The 20,385-nt window shown below is 43.2% G+C and overlaps 1 protein-coding gene across 6 annotated transcripts in view; it reads left to right on the forward strand.

Moving 5' to 3' along the window:
- Positions 1-19,980, forward strand: part of CHD7 (chromodomain helicase DNA binding protein 7) — a 211,870-nt gene extending 191,890 nt beyond the window's left edge. For 5 of the 6 annotated variants that reach the window (XM_066266185.1, XM_066266191.1, XM_066266189.1 and 2 more), the window contains 15 exons: positions 665-754; positions 1,226-1,329; positions 2,675-2,804; positions 3,189-3,261; positions 3,420-3,477; positions 4,530-4,758; positions 4,998-5,206; positions 5,333-6,001; positions 6,811-6,971; positions 9,374-9,601; positions 9,832-10,275; positions 13,617-13,838; positions 14,999-15,139; positions 15,331-15,435; positions 18,000-19,980. In XM_066266185.1, the coding sequence (XP_066122282.1) occupies positions 665-754; positions 1,226-1,329; positions 2,675-2,804; positions 3,189-3,261; positions 3,420-3,477; positions 4,530-4,758; positions 4,998-5,206; positions 5,333-6,001; positions 6,811-6,971; positions 9,374-9,601; positions 9,832-10,275; positions 13,617-13,838; positions 14,999-15,139; positions 15,331-15,435; positions 18,000-18,914 (3,778 nt within the window). In that variant the 3' untranslated portion in view covers positions 18,915-19,980. The remainder of the gene's footprint in view (positions 1-664; positions 755-1,225; positions 1,330-2,674; positions 2,805-3,188; positions 3,262-3,419; positions 3,478-4,529; positions 4,759-4,997; positions 5,207-5,332; positions 6,002-6,810; positions 6,972-9,373; positions 9,602-9,831; positions 10,276-13,616; positions 13,839-14,998; positions 15,140-15,330; positions 15,436-17,999) is intronic. The other variant, XM_066266186.1, reaches the window with a different exon arrangement.
- Positions 19,981-20,385: the final 405 nt, after the last annotated feature.

Genomic DNA, 20,385 nt, shown 5'->3' on the forward strand with positions numbered 1-20,385 from the left:
TGTTTTATTATTTTTAAGCTACAACTTAGACTCCCAGGTTATATAAACTAGAAGAAATAAAAAATATTTAATATTCCTTAAGGGAGAAGAATGAAGACCCACCCGCCATTGCCATCTTCCTTTCTCGGAAGCAAGGTCCTATAATCTGAAAAACCTGACATTCCATATTGAGGGTTTATTGTAAGGTAGTAAAACCAGATTTTATATCGCGTTTATTCCTACAACTTCTGATGTGCTTCCAAAAATGGTATTAAGGCAGCAGCTGAGGAAATTTTATGAGATAATGAAGCAGAACAGTTACTGAAAGCCATCTGCTCAGTTGTTTACAAACTTGCTTCAATACTTCAGAGGCAATGGTAGGGTACGTGTCTAAACTTCACAAGCTGCACTAGGTAGAACTAAATGAAGTGCGCCTGGGCTGGGCTGAGCTCGGTCCCTCTCTGTGCAGTGTGAGCCGTTGCCAGGCAGGCCTGTTGGAAGCCAGCAGAAAGCACCACACAGAGGTGATTATGTGCCACCATCTGTCACGCTTCAAGCCTACCATACAGCATGGCTAATCAGCCTTGGCAGGATGATGGATGAACAGCAGCAGCTGCCAAAAGCCACTGTTGGCAAACAGTCCTGAAGTTAAGAACTTTTTCCCCCCCTCTGTCTTCCTCTCCAGGGTCCTGCTGCGTGTCCGCATGCTGTACTACCTAAGACAAGAAGTTATAGGAGACCAGGCAGATAAGATCTTAGAGGGTGCTGACTCAAGGTTAGTGTGGGAGCACGTTGTTCTCTGCCTCCCTGCGATAATCTGGGTAGCCGGAAAACATCATGGATCATGTTCCAAAACCTTCATAAACCATTAGAAGCACACCTCCATTTGTGCATCTTGAATGCTGTGTTTGTCCTACAAGCTGGGGAAGTGATGAGAATCAGGGAAAGTCTCTGTGTGTGTGTGAGTGTGCGCGCATGCCCGTGCACACATAGCAAGGTGTGACTAAATCACTGGTGTTCTGTGATGACCTTTAAAATAGGACCCTGGGTGATAAAGTTCATTTCTGGTCATGGCAGAAAGTGACTGACTTATGCTTTGTTTTAACCTTTGCCTATTTCTCTCTGTGACGCCCAGGTGCTTATTTGGGGGAAGGGGCACGCGAATGCGCAAACATGTTCATTACTTGGAATTCTTTTTTCATATTGGTATTTGTTTTAAATATTATGCAAACGGTTGTCTTTCTAGTGAAGCTGACGTGTGGATACCTGAGCCTTTCCACGCCGAGGTCCCCGCAGATTGGTGGGATAAGGAAGCGGATAAGTCCCTCCTAATTGGAGTGTTCAAACATGGTAAGTGACATGTGTGTTTGACCATATCTTGCCCGTGTGGCTTTGTCTTTATTTAGAACACTTTGAATACTCTTTTTCAAAGTCATAATATTAACAAGAATAGTTCCAAAGGACTCTTGGCATCTACCATTTTCCTGCACTAAAATTCTAATATGAACTGTAAATATCAGATGCTGTTTTTGAATGTTTGTGCAGTATTTGAGAAGAAAACATTTCTTTCTTGGCTGTAAATAAAACCAAAACCATATTTGTTTTAATAATAGCCAAATTGTCCTATAGCTCTCCCTAAACTTTGCTTCCAGCACGGCTCCCCTTGCTAACTCTGCCAGCCCGTGTCAAAGTGGACGGTGGGCTTAACCTCTGCTATTAATCTGTACAAGTGCCTCCTGGGCTTTGTTCCAAGCAATATTTCACAAATGTCAGTGCTGAGAACTCTCGGCTCCCCTGAGTGGGATGCAGCCTTGTTAACTTTGAAAGGCTGGGGATGCAGAACTGGCATGATATATACAGTGAGCGATTCCTGATTATAATCCCAATTCTCAGGAGGTCACCGAGGTAGTCTCAGCAGCCCAGCCTGACTAAAGGGGAGAATGATGGCTTATAAAACCTTTCATGATTATAGTTTGGCTTGCGGCTCTACAGTAGTTAGGAGCGGGGTGTTGTAGTACACATCCTAATTGAATTGTGCTGCTCTGCCTACGTTCCACAGCCTCGTTTTGTGAGCTCAGCCTAAAAATCATTTTTCCCGCACTGCACTGTTGGGATCTGCCATTTCCCATCTAGTCAACTTGGGCAGTCAAAAAGCAAATTGCAGTTTGAAAACCATAGAGGGAACAGTGTCATCTTGCTGACATGCATCATCCTAAACCCAGTAAGACAGGTTCGCTGGCCTGGGGTAGACAGGGCTTTTCAGCTGGTAGTGGAAGCTTCTGCAGAACTGAGGGTGCTCACCCGGAGGACGGGGTGGACTCGGAGTACCTCTGTGGAGGTCATACAGGAGCATTACAAAGCTCTTCGAATGTCAAGCAAAATTAGATCCTGGGCAAAATAGGGTCAGAAATTTTCCCAAGCATCTTGCAGTTAGTTATTCTGAACGTGTTTTTCTCTTAGTATTTGTGGTCATTCTGATAACATCCCTGGAATGTAACTTGACCTCCCCAAATCTGCCCTGGAATTGAGTGTTCCATAGAATGATGTACTGAAGTAAGGTTCTTTTAAACACAACATAAGTGATCATCTTAAGTGAGACACGAAGCTTGCGTGCTGTGGCAGTGCTGTGACTTTGTCAGTGACGGGCCTTTCATTGTCTTTGTGTGTGTCCTCTGGGCTGGTGGGGGCGGCACAGGCTACGAGAAGTACAATTCCATGCGAGCTGACCCCGCACTGTGCTTTCTGGAACGAGTTGGTATGCCTGATGCCAAGGCCATAGCTGCTGAGCAGAGAGGAACAGACATGCTAGCAGATGGCGGTGATGGGTAAGAAGGACATTTTAAAATTTTAATAAACTTTACATCAGTATTGCATCCACTGGCAGGGTTCAGTGCTTGCACTGCACTATGCACTATATATTGCGTCTGATTTGAACTAAGTGACTTTGCCAGGATAGCCTGTGTATATATCATAATGATTATTTCAACATGTAGTATCTGCAAAACCTGTAACTTGTTTGTCTTTTCTAAATGATGACAGTTACCCTCACCCCCGATCCTCCCACAACCCCCCTCCCGCTACGACTGCACGTTTTAATACTGATATGTAGAATGGCTTTTGATGTTAAAGCCAGAGTTAAAAGTTGCATTAGGTAGTTCACTTCAGTCTGTTTGTATCAGTTTAAACATTAAAAATATTTTTGTATATAGGGGAGAATTTGATAGAGAAGATGAAGACCCAGAATATAAACCAACCAGAACACCATTCAAGGATGAAATAGATGTAAGAATCTGAGTCTGTTGACTTTTACAGCACCAGTAAAATAGTATCTGCCCTCACAGGTCTTGTTAAACTTTATAAATAATGGGCTTTTCTTTATTAAAAGAAAGCAAAATGAAATCCCAAATTAAAATAATTCAGTTTCTTGCTTTGCTTTCAAGGAATTTGCCAGTTCTCCCCCCGAAGATAAGGAGGACTCCATGGAGATCCGCACCACAGGTAGGGCGCCATCCGCAGGTGCGGGCACGAGTGTGCCATGTGGGCGGTGGCCCTCGTGACGTGGGCCTCAGTGTGTGATTTCATCTACACTGATCCTCTCTCTCTCTCCTTTTTTTTTTTAATTGAGAGGCAGGGAGGCAGAGAGACAGACTCCTCATGTGCTGCAACTAGAATCCACCCGGCAAGCCCCCTACTGGGTGCTGCTCCATTCCTCCGTTGCTTGGCAACCTAGCTATTTTAGTGCCTGAGGCGAGGCCATGATGCCATCCTCAGTGCCCGGGCCAACTTACTTGAATGAGCCATGGATGTGGGAGGAGGGGAAGAGAGAAAAAAAGAGAGAGGAAGGGGAGGGGAGGGGTGGAAAAGCATATGGCCTCTTCTCCTGTGTGCCCTGTCTGTGAATTGAACCCGGGACTTCCACACGCTGGGCTGGCACTCTGCCACTGAGCCAACCGGCCAGGCCCTGATCCTCTCTTTTGTGAATAGTTTTGATTCTTGTTTAGTATTGGTTTTCCGTTACATTGAGTTTCTTTGATAAAATAACTACTTTTTTGGATTAGATCATTTATGTATTTGTTTTACACCAGTTAGTGAACGCTTTTAAGTGTTTTTAGAAGTATTTTTCAAAAAAAAAAAAAAAGCACAAAGAAATAATAACTCTTGAGAGTTGGGCATTTGCCAAGTATCTGAAATATTACCACTTTATATAAAATACTGACTTTCTGCCTAAGGTCAGATCATTAGCTAACAATTAAGTGATTTTTTTAAGCTCAAGATTATTATAAGAGAACACCCTTATAATGTAGTTTGTGATGTAAAGTATGTTTCTTTATGTAGGATTGATAAATAAATGTTCCCCCCCAAGGATTTAAAAAAAATAATTCATAAGTTTCATACTAATATTATTTTTTGTATTTTGAAAATGAGGGCACTGTGATCCCCTTTCTACACCGTCATTTGAATGTTAATGAGTCATCTTGATTTGATGGAAAACCCTGTGTATTGCAAGATTGCAGCTACACATTTCAAAAATATTTTTTCCAATTCCCCAGGCAAGCACAGTGAGAGTAATGCTGAGTTAGGCCAACTTTACTGGCCTAACACCTCAACCTTGACCACCCGTCTGCGCCGGCTCATTACTGCCTATCAGCGCAGCTATAAAAGGCAACAAATGAGGCAAGAGGCCCTAATGAAGACTGACCGGCGGAGACGGCGGCCCCGGGAGGAAGTGAGAGCACTAGAAGCGGAAAGGGAAGCTATAATATCTGAGAAACGGCAGAAGTGAGTTTTTTCCAGGGTTTTACTCAACTCCTGGTACGTTCCTCTTTGCTCTGCTCCTTTAGGTCTGCCTGCAAGAGGCTGAAACCACATGCGACATAATGACCATTGAAGCAGTCTGTCTCCTCACCCCCAAAAGGAGTACTGGGTGTTAAGTTTAGGACAGAAGAGGAGAAGAAATAATAAACTTTGAAGCCTTTTTACTCAATTACAATTTAGGCTAATGTCTTCTTTCCTAATAGGTGGACGAGAAGAGAAGAGGCTGATTTTTACCGTGTGGTATCCACTTTTGGGGTTATTTTTGACCCCATGAAACAACAGTTTGATTGGAACCAGTTTCGAGCCTTTGCCAGACTGGACAAAAAGTCTGATGAAAGTTTGGAGAAATACTTCAGCTGCTTTGTGGCCATGTGTAGGCGAGTGTGTCGAATGCCCACTAAGCCCGACGATGGTAGGTACATTTTTAGTAACAAAAGTTCTATTCTAAAAGGCGAATGAAGTGAAAAATAAGAGAGTGGACAATTTAAAGCCTTCTTGGGTTTTTCCCAAGTAAACACGATTGTTTTCATGTTTTCAGAACCACCTGACCTCTCCATGATCGAGCCAATTACAGAAGAGCGTGCCTCTAGAACTCTCTACCGCATCGAGCTGCTTCGGAAAATACGCGAGCAGGTTCTCCATCACCCCCAGCTCAGGGAGAGGCTGAAGCTCTGCCAGCCGAGCCTGGACTTGCCGGAGTGGTGGGAATGCGGACGGCATGATAGGGACTTGCTCGTGGGCGCTGCTAAACACGGGGTCAGTCGGACTGACTACCACATCCTCAACGACCCTGAGCTGTCCTTCTTGGACGCACACAAAAACTTTGCTCAGAACAGAGGGGCTGGCAATATATCAACCTTGACCCCACTGGCCGTTGGATTTGGCCAGACTCCTGCAGTCATCTCATCTACTCACGTTCAGGAGGAGAAGGTGGTGGGACAAACTGAAGGCAAAGGGGAGGAGTCTGAGAACACAGCCGCCCTGGAGAAACCTGCAGTGAAAGAAGAGGAGGAGGAAGTTGAGGGTGCGGAAAAGGACAGGAAGCCGGAATGTGAGGCTGAGGCCAGTTCTGTGAAAAGTGAGCTGAAAGGGATGGAGGTCAGCACGGACACGGGGCCCAAGTCCATTTCCGAGAAGGGCTCTGAAGAGGACGAAGAGGAGAAGCTGGAGGATGATGATAAGTCCGAAGAATCCTCCCAGCCCGAAGGTAACGCCTGGCCACCTGAGCCTCTCTCCTGCCATGGCAGCAGTGGCAGTGTGCCGAATTTCATGTCACGTGACGGGGGCTCTTTTTGTTTCACATTTTCCTCTGTGAAGGCATAATTTTAGGTTATATTTAGATGTATGTTCTGCTCTGATAAGGCACGGAAACATGATACTCCAAAGAGTTTTATGCACACGTAATTTCTGGATTAAGAATAAGGGTTAACTTTGTAAGTAGCAGCGTTAAAATGAAAAATTCCAAGTGATTTTAATTTGGACAGTTAAATGTGAGGGAGAGGAGTGATCTACTGAGTAAATAAATACTGATAGTTATTTTTAAACAAATAATGCCTAATTGAAAGTTATGATTCAGAAGCAAAAGGTAGGAGTAGAATCCTAAAATAACCAGTTTTCTTTGTAAGTCACAAGATCAGGCATATCGTGGTGTTCCGTGGAGCTGGGACTTTGCACTTGGCTGATACGTTAGCCTCTTTTTTCTTTGGGGGACATGGGTTCCTGAGTCAGAGGCTTAGTTGTCCTCCAGCCTCCTCTGAGATTTACTTGTACAATGTCAGATGATTAGTGATGTAACCTCCTAAGCCTAAGCCTCTGCTTCCTCATCTGTGAAATGGGAATAACCGTTCACATGAAACGGCTGTTACGGTCTTGAAACGACAAGATTTGTAAAATGGATAATGCTATTCTAGCCATATTGTAGGCACCCAGTAAAATGGAGCTTGGCTGGTATTCACCTTTCTCAGCTTTTTCAGTGATAGTCTGGTTGTAAGTAATGCACGTTCACTCATTTCTCAGCAGGAGCTGTCTCCAGAGGCAAGAACTTTGATGAAGAAAGCAATGCTTCCATGAGCACCGCCAGGGACGAGACCCGGGATGGATTCTACATGGAGGATGGAGATCCTTCGGTAGCTCAGCTCCTCCATGAAAGAACATTTGCCTTCTCATTTTGGCCTAAGGTTGGTGGATTTTTTGTTGTTTTGTTTAGTTGACCAAGAAAGAGTGGGGTGGAAGATATTGTTCTGGCTTGATTTTTGAAATAATTTTAAGGCAAAACTTTGACACAATATATCTGGAGAAGCCCAAAGAAAAAAAGTCATTTGTGATAGGATAGGAAAGGTGTGACATGAAGAAAGCAAATAAGAAATAGAGCAGTTTATATGGCTCTTTGCCCCTGGAGGTTTCTGAGGGTGATAATGGTGTTATCCAGCACATACGGAGTATTGCTTTAACAGACTTAACCCTTTGACAATACAAAATGTGTGTGCTTGAAAAAAAATTTTTATTGAGGTGAAAACTACATAACATGAACATTATGTTAAACAATTTTAAGTGTATAGCTCTGTAATCTTAAGTGTATTCATATTGTTCAGCAGATCTTCAGAACTTTTTATCTTGCGTGACTGAAACTTTATACCCATTAAATAGCTCCTTCCCCTACCCCTTGGCAACCACTATTCTTTATGTTTCTGTGAATTTGGCTCCTCTTAAATACTTCATGTAACTGGAATTATATTATATTTGTCCTTTTGTGACTGGTTTATTTTATTTAGGATAATGTCCTCAGGTTTATACATGTAACTGGATTTCCTTGTTAGGGCAGAATACTATTCAGTTGTATGTGTATACTATGTTTTCTTTATTGTTCGTTCCTCCATGGGGCATTTGGGGTCCTTCTATCTCTTGGCTCGCTGTAGTGCTCCTGTGAGCAGAGCTCATCAGCATCCCACTGAGATCCTGCTCTCAGTTCCTCTGCATGTGCCCAGAAGTGGGTTGCTGGGTCATATGCTAGTTCTAGATTCAGTTTTTTAAGAAGCCTACATACTGTTTTCTATACTGATGGTTATACCATTTATAGTCCCACCAACAGTGCACAGGAAAATGTGTGGACTTTTAAAACCATGTGTTCTATCTGAAGTAGAACTCTCAGATTTGAGACAATTTTTACGCATTTGGAAACCTAGTCTTCTTCACTCGGGAAAAGGTGGGCTATTAACCCATTTGATCCAATATATTATTCAGTAATTCCAAATGTAATTATCTATAACCAAAAGCAAAGTGGAAATTACATTTTTGGCTAACTAGCATAATTTTATAATAAATCCCTTTGTAATTTGGTCTGGGTTTTTTTTGGGGGGGGTAGGGAAATAATTATTCTAATTACTGTAGCAGGGCTGTCTGGTTTAAAACAAACAACACAAAAATGGCTCCAGCCGACTCATCCCTCGGCTGGCCTTCCGTACTGTTAGTTGCATAAGAAACCATGTGAAATTTTGAACTGAGAAGTACGCTGTCAAAGACATCTTTTTCTCTATGTGCCCTCTCAATTCCTTCGTTATGCTAATCTCCCTTATCGAGTATAGAAGGGAGTTCCCAGATCAGTCAGGTCTGTAGTAGAAGGCAGGCACTTTTAATCTATGGAAACTGGGTCTAAGAGCTGTAATTAGAAAATTTTAATGTACACGCTTCAATGAAATTTGAAGTGATAATAGGTGGGGAATGCAAATTGACATTCATTAGGTACTCCTAGGTTGGTGCCCATTTCGTAATGCTGAACTTTATTAATAGTGACGCTAATGATGTTTCACTTCCCGGGACAGACTGGGATCCCGCCTGTGGATCTGAAGCAGCAGAGCGTCCAGAGCTAAATGCATTGTTATCTGCAGACATTCACCAACAATCCTTTAGCTTTAGTAAAAGTTACTTCTAAAATGTGGGCATGTTTCAGAGGCGGTGGTCATGCAGTGTTTCCTAATGTATGTGCTTGCAGTTCACAACTGCAGAGAGCAGGTTTCCTGCACTGGGGCCGCTGAGCACCTTCCGCCACAGCAAGCAGTTCGGTGCAGTTTATCCACTGGCTTGTTGTTTTCTTTTACATGTTGTCCAGAAGTTGACTTTTAAACCTTTTATGCTCTTCAGAATCTTTTTTGTTTAGAGAGAGAGAGGGACAGACAGGGATAGACAGTCAGGAAGGGAGAGAAATGAGAAGCATCTTCATATAGTTGTGGCACCTTAGTTGTTCATTGATTGCTTTTTTATATGAGCCTTAACCAAGGGGCTCCAGCCAAGCCAGTGACCTTGGGCTCAAGCCAGCGACCATGGGGTCATATCTGTGATCCCATACTCAAGCCGGTGACCCCGCGCTTAAGCCGGATGAGCCTGTGCTCAAGTCGGATGAGCCTGCACTCAAGCCAGCAACCTCGGGGTTTTAAACCTGGGTCCTGAGTGTCCCAGGCCAATAGTCTACCCACTGTGCCACCACCTGATCAGGCTGTTCTTCAGCATCTTGATGGAAATATTTACCTAGTCATTTTCACCAGGTCTTTGTTGCAGTTTCATGTGACTTCTCTTCTCCCTCCAGGATCGAGTGATGATAAACCGATTAGATAATATCTGCGAAGCAGTGCTGAAAGGCAAATGGCCAGTAAATAGGCGCCAGATGTTTGATTTCCAGGGCCTCATCCCTGGGTACACGCCGCCCACCGTGGACAGTCCCCTGCAGAAGAGGAGCTTTGCCGAGCTCTCGATGGTCGGCCAGGCTAGTATCAGCGGGAGCGAGGACATCACGACTTCTCCGCAGTTGTCAAAGGTGGGTCAGAGCGGTGGCTTTCGCAGTTTAAAGTTCAGCTCTCTGAATCTGCCTTCAGTTTGGGGGCTTGTGTTTCACTGGTCCCACTTAGAAATACGGCTGCTGTTTCCTCAGCTTTGTTGAACAGTCGTGAATGTTTCGTTCCTTAAGCTTCTCTTTCTTTAGTTCTGGATGCCAGCTCGCATGGCAGATACAGTTGGGCTCACTGTTTTGTTGGAATTTCTCAATAGGAAGATGCCCTCAACCTCTCCGTCCCTCGTCAGCGGAGGAGGAGGAGGAGAAAAATTGAAATCGAGGCCGAAAGAGCTGCCAAGCGGAGAAACCTCATGGAGATGGTCGCCCAGCTTCGGGAGTCTCAGGTGGTCTCAGAAAACGGACAAGAAAAAGTTGTAGATTTATCAAAGGCCTCAAGAGAGGCGACAAGCTCTACCTCAAATTTTTCATCTCTCACTTCAAAGTTTATCTTGCCTAACGTCTCAACACCAGTGTCTGATGCCTTTAAGACTCAGATGGAGCTGCTCCAGGCAGGGCTGTCACGCACACCCACGAGGCATCTGCTCAACGGCTCCCTAGTGGATGGGGAGCCTCCCATGAAGAGGAGGCGGGGAAGGAGGAAAAACGTGGAGGGCCTCGATCTGCTTTTCATGAGCCACAAACGGACGTCATTGAGTGCAGTAAGTCCAGGAGCTCGCTCCCCTTGTGTGTGGCCGTGTGGACAGCCGGGGTGCCTGCACTGCCCGTGACACTGTCTGTGCTTCTCTCAGGGACAGGGCATGAGCGCTGGCTTCTTCCACCAGAGAAACAGAATTACCTGGTTCTGAGCTGGAGAAGTGTGTTGAACATCGATACAGATCACTCAGCCTGAACCAGCTGTATCTGGGAGATGCACTCTTCCCAGGATTCTGATGTATTGATTACTCTGGGAAGGCGAGCCCCAAACAGAAACGTGTGCTTTGGAGCCTGTAATCATTATCTCTGAATTCTTGAGGTGGAAAAAGCGTTTGCTCTTAAAAAAAAAATACTGCTGTATTTTAAGCCTCATGTCTATTAGCTTAGGATAAGTGTTTAGCTTCAGACATAACATATGTATTCACATACAAAGTTAGAGATTGCAAATTCTCCTATCCCATAACTAGATAGTTAAAAAATCTCAACTGAATAAGGATCTGTGCTTGTTTAGGTTTGAATGAACTATGTATGCCAATGGATTCTGACATTTTACTTTCCAATTCAAAGGACACGAGAGCAGTGTAATCAAAACTCTCGTCCCTAATCTGTGTCAGCCACGCCACCTAAAAATGTGCTAGCTAACGACAAGGGTTTTACCCAAAGAGCCTGATTGGATGTGGCTCCCCTTTAAAGGCTGATGAGCACGAGCTGTCTTCTGCCTGTTGATTTGAAATCCTAATCTTCCTAGTGGCACTGGAGCTCCTTGTGTTTGTGCAGGAGGGGCCGGCGCTCCGCGGACCGGGACCGTGAGCCCTTCCCCTGGGCAGCAAGACACACTCTGGGAGGCTCTGCAGTTTGAAACTGGGGGAGCGGTTGTTTGTTTTGATGGGGTTTTTTCCTCATTCTTTTCCATCTCTATGATTATTTGCCCATTTTCTGTTCTTGAAACTAGAGAAAGCTTAGTATCTTAGAAGAGTAAGAAAAGGCATGGTTGAATTAAAGTCTAGAAATTACAAAATAGCATTCACTGAATTAACTTTGCCCCCGTGGTGAGTTCTGAGTAAAACAGAAGCATCCAGGTGCTTTAAGTTAATTCTCAAAATTTATTATCAGTGCACAAGTTACAGTAATGGTTATTTTTGCTGAGCACATCGATACTTTTCAAATCTTATGAAAATGAATCTTATAATGGATCAGCTGTTTGCTCCATAAGTTAAAATGCTATTTCTAGGTGTGTTCTTCCCCAAGTTGTATCTCTAGTGATTAATCTTTCTACCTAAAATCAGCCTGTTCACACTTTGACAGATTTTGTTCACCCAAAATCCTTTCTTTGTCAATATCAACAAATTGGGGGTTTTCTATAGCTCACATCTCTTCTTTTACTCTCATGTTTAATACTTGAATCACAGCACCCACAGGAATGAATAGTCATTGCAACTGGTGCCGTTTCAGTGGTGTAATTATATAGACCTATAAACTTAAGGCTCACGTTATTCATTTCATATATCGTAAGCTGTACCTTAGAATTTATTGACGTTTTTATTTTTCTAAAGTCACATTTAGCTCAAAACTCCTTGTAAATGTTAGAGAATATATCTAAATTTTTTCTCTTTTTTTCTTATCGTTGTTTTGATGTTGTGGAGGGTTATGCATTATGTCGGCATTCAAACTGGAGACCATTTTGTGCTGCCATGAAAGTCAGGGAGCAGCCGCCCTGCATTCAGCAGTGTTGCGAGGGCTGGTCCTGCCCCTGTGCCACGCATTGGGATGAGAAAATAAAGGCTGGACTGATGCTTGCACTAGACAACTCAGTGCCTAAAATAAATAATGATGTATTATAGTTGTGAGCCATGGTTGGAGAATTTTGGAGCCCAAAGGAAGAATGGAAATGGAGGGAGAAGGATATAAGGAAAAACAGAAGGGAAAATATTCCTAGTGATAGTCATACTTGGTTTAAGTTTAGAAGATTATGTAGCATTTATAAGGAGCTGGCCACTTGAAAAGAGGGGTATAGGAGAGCATATGCAAAGGACCTGAGGCCAGAGAGAGCCAACCTGTCATGTTTGGGAACTGAAAGCTGTTGGCTGGGGAATTGGCAGAGAAGGGTTTGGATATAAGGTAGATGCAAATCATGGAGGGCGTTGATTGCTATGCAAGAGCCTGGATTTTATATTGAAGGTGGTGGGGATTCAATTACCACAATAGTTTAAATAGGAGAATGTGACAAGATTTTGAACTGAGAAAAGTGCATTTTATTTATTTATTTATTTATTATTATTATTATTATTTTTTCATTTTTCTGAAGCTGGAAACAGGGATAGACAGTCAGACAGACTCCCGCATGCGCCCGACCGGGATCCACCCGGCACGCCCACCAGGGGCGACGCTCTGCCCACCAGGGGGCGATGCTCTGTCCATCCTGGGTGTCGCCATGTTGTGACCAGAGCCACTCTAGCGCCTGAGGCAGAGGCCACAGAGCCATCCCCAGCGCCCGGGCCATCTTTGCTCCAATGGAGCCTTGGCTGTGGGAGGGGAAGAGAGAGATAGAGAGGAAAGTGCGGCGGAGGGGTGGAGAAGCAAATGGGCGCTTCTCCTGTGTGCCCTGGCCAGGAATCGAACCCGGGTCCTCCGCACGCTAGGCCGACGCTCTACCGCTGAGCCAACCTGCCAGGGCTGAAAAGTGCATTTTAGATAAGTGACTAGTATAGCGGTGTGGAGGTTAGGTTAAAGAAGGGTAGAACGGAACTAGATCAGAGAGACCATTTAGGAATATTTTAGTAATTTGGATGGGAAGTCAGAGCAGTAGGAATGGAAAAAAGGGCTGACATAAAAGATGTCAGGAAGTTGGCAAACCACTTTGAGAACTAGTGGCTGGGGGATGGTAGAGTCTAGACTTCAGTTAAAGTTGATCTTTTTGGTGTTGCCCCACTAACCTGACATAAAATATTGTACCTTACCAACAAAACAGTACTGTTCACAAAGTGCCAGAAAGCTGTGTATAAACTTTAATTAAATGTGTTTAATGGTGCTTATCTGTGGATCCTCAAGAGAGACTGAGAGGCTGCCTTCTGTGCACGTGAGACCCGAACAGTGCTGGTCATGCTCTTCCCAGTGGCTTGCTTCAGATCTCAGACGTGGAGCATGAGAGATTGTAAAGTTTCTACCTAATTACTTAAATTTGCAACTTCTAGCATAATAGCTGTTCCAAAACTGACATTGTTTCAAGTAACTCTTTCCCCTTTCTGAGCAAAGATCCATTGGCCTAGGATAGCATTTTCTTGGGATAGTACGTCACCAGAATCAATCTCTTCGTGTAAGGATTCAGACCATTGTCAACTTTCTGCAGGAGGATGCCGAGGTGACCAAAGCTTTTGAAGAAGATATAGAGACCCCACCAACAAGAAACATTCCTTCTCCTGGACAGCTGGACCCCGACACACGGATCCCTGTTGTAAATCTTGAAGATGGGACGAGGCTGGTGGGGGATGACGCTCCTAAAAATAAGGACTTGGTTGAATGGCTAAAGCTGCACCCTGCTTACACTGTTGATATGCCAAGTTATGTACCAGTAAGTATTCCAGAGCTTGGACTGGGAGGAATCTCAAAGGACAGTCTATTCTGTTCTCCTCTACAACATAGAAATTCCTGGTCCCTCTGCCTTTAGCTTGACTTTTCCTTGAATGTTTCCCAGTTTTTGTTATTTTATAAATCTAGAAACGAGCTGCAGGTCTATCCCACATGAAGGGCAGCCTTGTAGTTACCTGAAGACACCCATTATTCACTTTCTTACTTTCTCTATCTCTCACCCAACAGACATGATTTCTTCAGTCATTCTCTGCCTGGTGTGGTTTCCGGGTGGTCTCATTATTGGGATGACACTCATGAGTGCACTTTAATTGGTCTCCAGTCCTGGTCCAACTTGCTCAGAATACTATGAAGATGTTACTACACCAAGATTGTGGGTTCAATCCCAAGTCAGGGCACATACAAGAATTAACCAGGAATGCATAAATAAGTGGAACGACAAAGTGATGTTTTTTTCTCTATATATAATCTAAAATCAATAAATTAAAAAAAATTTTTTTTAAAGAGGTTACTTACAGAGATTTGACCAGCTAATGCAGCCCACGACTTTATTGGCTTCTTTTTTAAGCAGCTGTTATGCCTCAGATTAAACATTAGACAGTATCTCCAGATGATTTATCACAGAAACTGTTTACTGGGTAGCAATGCAGAGCTTTTACTTCATACTGATGTGATTGATTTTTAAAAACTTAAGTGTAGGATACTGCCTTTCCTTTTGTTCAGTCTGAGTTGAGTCCCTGCCATCAGAATGGCCCTCCTGTGAAGATCCTGTCAACTTCGGTCGGTTCTCCTCTGTCGCTGATGTGCTATCACTCAGGTCACTGCATAGAAATTAGCCAAGGTACTAGAGAAAGTTTCCTTTAAAAATGCCATGACTTGGTTAAGCATTCAGAGAAAAGGCTTTAAACAGGCTTATTGCTAGACAAAGGAAAAGCAGATTCTCAGCTTCCGTGTTTGTTTAGTTCCTCAATGTATAGGGGAAAAATAGGACTTTTTCCTTTCAAAGAAAATTATGGTTTTTAGTAATTAAAATAATTCTTGAAACATACATCATAACTGAAAATGACTTGATATTTGTACAGGAAAAAATAAGTATTAAATATAACTTTACTAAATATATATATATATATTTTTTTTTTGCAGAAGAATGCAGATTTGCTGTTTTCCTCGTTTCAGAAACCGAAACAGAAACGACATAGATGTCGAAACCCTAATAAATTGGATATAAACACTTTGACAGGAGAGGAAAGGGTGCCTGTTGTTAATAAACGAAATGGGAAGAAGGTAAACGTAGGGAAGAGGGGAATTGATCTCTCTGATTTTTTATATACTAGAAAGAGTTTATTCTGACATCATAATCCCAGTTCTTTCAGAATATATGTATATAAGTAAGTGTATATGTGTATATTTAAAGATTGTAGAGGGAGATGAAAGAGCTAATGTGTTATAAAGCATGTTCCCCATGCCTCTCCCAGATGGGTGGAGCTATGGCGCCTCCAATGAAGGATCTACCCAGGTGGCTGGAAGAAAATCCTGAGTTTGCAGTTGCTCCAGACTGGACTGAAATCGTTAAGCAGTCTGTAAGTACAAGCTCTGCCTATCTGTCAAGGAAGGCTTCTAAACAAAACTGTTATCCTGAATTTAAAAAAACTTTCTGTTGACCATTAACAGAAAGACATAAAAGAATAGCTTAAAAGAATTGACATGGCCCTAGCTGGTTGGCTCAGTGGTAGAGCATTGGCCAGGTATGTGACTGTCCTGGGTTCAATTCCCAGTCAGGAGAAGCGCCCATCTGCTTTTCCATTCCTCCTCCCTCTTGCTTCTCTCTTTCTCTTCCCCTGCTGCAGCCATGGTTCAATTAGAGTGAGTTGGCCCTGGGCACTAAGGATGGCACCATGGCCTCCACTTCAGGTGCTAAGAAGAGCTCAGTTACTGAGCAATGGAGCAACGCCCCAGATGGGCAGAGCATTGCCCCTTGTGGGCTTGCTGGGTGGATTCCAATCGAGGCAAATGCAGGAGCCTGTCTCTTCCTCCCTTTCTCTCACTAAATTAAGAATTGACATAATACATCATTTGTATACATCATAAATACCGTATTTTTTGCTCCAAAAGACACACCTGATCATAAGACGCACCTAGGCTTTTAAGGAGGAAAATAAGAAAAACAATATTCTGAACCAAATGGTATGTTAAAATATTTAATAAAATATACTACAACAATGTAAACCCAACAGCAGTATTAACAATCATTAGCACTGTTATTAACAAATGAGAACAGACTTTAATGTTCAAATACTCTTCTAGTTGTCTGAGAACCTGCAGAAGCTAAAAAAATGAGCATTTGCTCCATAAGTCACATGGGCATCTCCCCCTCCTCTTTTGGGGGAAAAAATGTGTCATATGGAGCAAAAAAATAAAGTACATTGTGTCTTGTATCAATGCATCATTAATCCAAAGTATGTTAATTAGCTTTGATTTAAAAGGATTGTGTAGAAATGCACATTCACAGTCTTGGAGGTGAAGTTCCAACAGGGAAGAATGCCCCAGGTAAACCTAATACACTGCTCACAAAAATTACGGGATATTTCAAAGATGTATATGAAACTGAGACATAAACTGAGCGGAATGGAATCTGAGCTGCGGTCCCCAACCCCCGGGCCGTGGACCGGTATCTGTCCCTGGACCATTTGGTACCGATCTGCAGAGAAAGAATAAATAACTTACATTATTTCTGTTTTATTTATATTTAGGTCTGAACGATGTTTTATTTTTAAAAAATGACCAGATTCCCTCTGTTACATCCATCTAAGACTCACTCTTGACGCTTTTCTCGGTCATGTGATACATTTATTCGTCCCACCCTAAAGGCCGGTCCGTGAAAATATTTTCTGACATTAAACCGGTCCATGGCCCAAAAAAGGTTGGGGACCACTGATCTAGAGTAGTAAGATTAGCTGTGATATATGATATTAAAATAAACTAGCAACTTTCAACCGTTTTTATCTCATGATACAAATAAACTATTACTAAAATTCTGCAGTGCACCAATATATATATATATATATATATATATATATATATATATATATTTTTTTTTTTTTTTTTTTTGCTGATCTGACAAAAACAAATAGTGCAATTTTGATTGAATTACAAAATAATAATAATAATAATAGTAACTGCTTACTCTTTTTGCTTCAAAGTAACTTTTTAAAAACGCATGTGCCTGTACTTGTATGTAAGGATTTCTGGTACCAAGAATTAACCAATCAATGACAACCTTATTATGCAATGTGACCAGTAAGATGCGACTCTGCGTTATATGGCCTGTATTGTTATGGTTCAAGACAGGGCATTCACACTGGATGGTTATTGTGTTGGCTGTTATTATATTTTTATGTGAAAATCTAAGGGAAAAGAGGTCAATATCCCTGACTACATAAGCAGGTATTGCATGTTTTAAAAGTCTTGGCACACCAGTTGAAAATCACTGAAATAAACAAAAAATACAACAATTCTGCCTAAATTTTTTTCAGTTTCTTTACAAAATTAATTTGTTAGTGTTGTCTTTATTCTTTTTGTTTATTTTAAAGCTTGTTTTTCTTTCTGTAATACCAGTAATACCAGTAGTGGATGTGAACTGCCCGTAATCAAAGCACACAGTTCCCTCCCCCAGGATTCCCGGGTGTTACTCTCTCCCCCAGTACTGCTGGCCCTGACGACTGCTGATCCTTCTCCATCCCTGAGGGCTGTGTTTTTGAGCATGTCATAACAGAAGCAGAAAGTGTGTACCCTTTTGTTTCACTTATATTGAGATTCATCCAGGTGGTTGCATGTGTCAGGTTTGTTCCTTTTCATTGCTGGGCAGTCCTCTGGTTCTGGATGCAGATAAATTGACATCGATCTCACTGGCAGAGTGGCCTTTAACAGTTTTATACAATTCAGCATCATTTAGTGAGTTTAATGTAATACTGAAATATAGAATTTTTGCTTTCATAGGTTTGATCATTGAGCTTTTAGAGTGGAAATAATTGCTGGTGTATTTCCACTCAGAATGTCAGGTTTCAGATAGTCACAAAGGCCCACGTGGAAAGTGCGCCTTCTCGAGCAGCTTTGTAACCTCTGTTTGCCTCTGCCTTCCCTTCAGGGCTTCGTTCCCGAGTCCATGTTTGACCGGCTGCTCACCGGCCCGGTGGTGCGGGGCGAAGGGGCCAGCCGGAGGGGAAGAAGGCCCAAGAGTGAGATCGCCAGGGCCGCCGCCGCCGCCGCCGTGGCCTCCACGTCAGGGATCAACCCTCTGCTGGTGAACAGCCTGTTTGCTGGAATGGACCTCACGAGTCTCCAGAACCTCCAGAACCTCCAGTCTCTCCAGCTGGCTGGTCTCATGGGCTTTCCTCCAGGACTGGCCACAGCCGCCGCTGCCGGAGGCGATGCGAAGAACCCTGCTGCCGTGCTGCCCCTGATGCTGCCGGGCGTGGCGGGCCTGCCCAACATGTTCGGGCTGGGCGGGCTGCTCAACAGCCCCCTGGCGGCGGCGGCGGGGACCGCCACTCCGGCCTCCAGCCAGGGGGACCCGGACGACGGCACTTCGAAAGGAGAGGAGAAGGGCCACGAGAACGAGGAGGAGAACAAAGACTCAGAGAAAAGCACAGACGCTGTTTCGGCTACTGACTCCGCGAATGGATCTGTTGGTGCTGCTACTGCCCCGGCCGGCTTGCCCTCCAACCCGCTCGCCTTCAACCCTTTCCTCCTGTCCACCATGGCGCCCGGCCTCTTCTACCCATCCATGTTTCTACCTCCGGGACTGGGGGGATTGACGCTGCCCGGGTTCCCCGCATTAGCAGGACTTCAGAATGCCGTGGGCTCCGGCGGGGAAAAGGCCCCCGACAAGGCCGAGGGGGGCACCTTCCAGGAGGAGGAAAACCTAGAAGGCAGCGACGCCGAGGAGACCCCGGACAAGACTGCGGAGTCCTCCATCCTAGAAGACGAAATGGCACAGGGTGAAGAGCTAGACTCACTTGATGGGGGGGATGAAATAGAAAACAATGAAAATGATGAATAACCAGTACCAGTTCCCATTGAAGTGTTTAAAACTTTTGACAAGTGGTAGTCCTACTGTTTACACTCACAGTTAATGTTCATACCTAGTTTTATAAGCTGTTCTGTAACATAGTGTAGCAAAAAGAAAAAAAAAAAGAAAAAAAGTCCAAGTCATGTTATACAGGTGTGTCAAAAGGTATCTTGGTCATTAAGTATTGTGCAGTGCATTATTTATTATCCCTAGGAGAGATGAAATTTGAGAGGTGATCATGTCTTTTTAAGGCAACTTACATAATGCTCTGCTTTTTTTTCTCTTTTGGTACCATTGGTATTATAATAAAGAGCAATTTGTAACTGAGTGGCACTAATGGAAGGAAGTGCTGCTCAAAGGAAGTATGAAGTTATATATTTAATTTGTTAATTTTAATTTCTTTGCTGTGAAGGTCAAGATGAAATTTACCATACATATCATACTTGCTCATTTGTTTCCCTTTTTGACTGTATGGGGGTTCCCACACTTGCGCAGACACACACATCCATACACTCTGACAATCTCTACGTTAGTGTGAACGTCTCCGTCCCGAGGCGCAGCAATAATAAGGCAGCTGTTGAATGTGAAGGGTCCCTTTGGAAATTAACCTACTGGGAGGGTTCTTGCCAGACAGAACTACAGTTCCATTGTCTCGTGGTCTTGTAATGCACTGGTATAAACAAAATAAATAGATGAATAAATAAAGAGTGAGAGAATAGAGAATCAGGTACCTTTTTTAAATTAAAGGACTTTGTTACTTTAGCCACAAAGCTAAAACAGCATTACCTCAGCTCTAAACTAGCCTTGAAGTTTACAGACATGACTTTGTAAATGTATTGTTTTTCTTTGTTGTGATGTCCTTTTATTTTTTTCTTTGAAAACTGCTATCATGTAAGATAAAATGTAAATTGCTGCCAACTGTAGTAATGATGCTTTTAATAAAAGTGACCCATGATATGCAGAAATGTAATTATAGAATGTAGTATGTAGGGGAACTGGTGTTCACTCTATTTTTTGTAATCGCAATAGATGCAAATACAGCATTCTGGCCTTTGTACAGTTTCTTGATATATCCTCTTTGACTAGATTAGCTGTTAGTAATACGCTAAACTGATTGTCTTCAGACTAGACAGGAAGAAAAACCTTAAATTACCTTCACATAATTCCACTCCAGATATCTCAGCAGAACCACACACAAAAACCTCCCATTACTCCCTCAAAAGGGCATTTGAGACCGAGAATACTTATAAATGTGTGCAGCGTCTGATAATGTGGTACACTGCAGAACAAAAGGGCAAGAGAGAAATGAGGCTTTAATAGGCACAATATCTAGGTCATTTATCCTTGGTTAATGGGTAGGAAAACACAATGCCAGAGTGTCAGCAAGGGACACAAAGGCGCTCTGGTGTCCTGCGGACCAGTACTCGATGCCAGAAACTGGAAAACCGTGCGGAATGAAAAG

Source organism: Saccopteryx bilineata, chromosome 3, assembly GCF_036850765.1.
Source record: "Saccopteryx bilineata isolate mSacBil1 chromosome 3, mSacBil1_pri_phased_curated, whole genome shotgun sequence".
Taxonomy (NCBI): Eukaryota; Metazoa; Chordata; class Mammalia; order Chiroptera; family Emballonuridae; genus Saccopteryx; species Saccopteryx bilineata.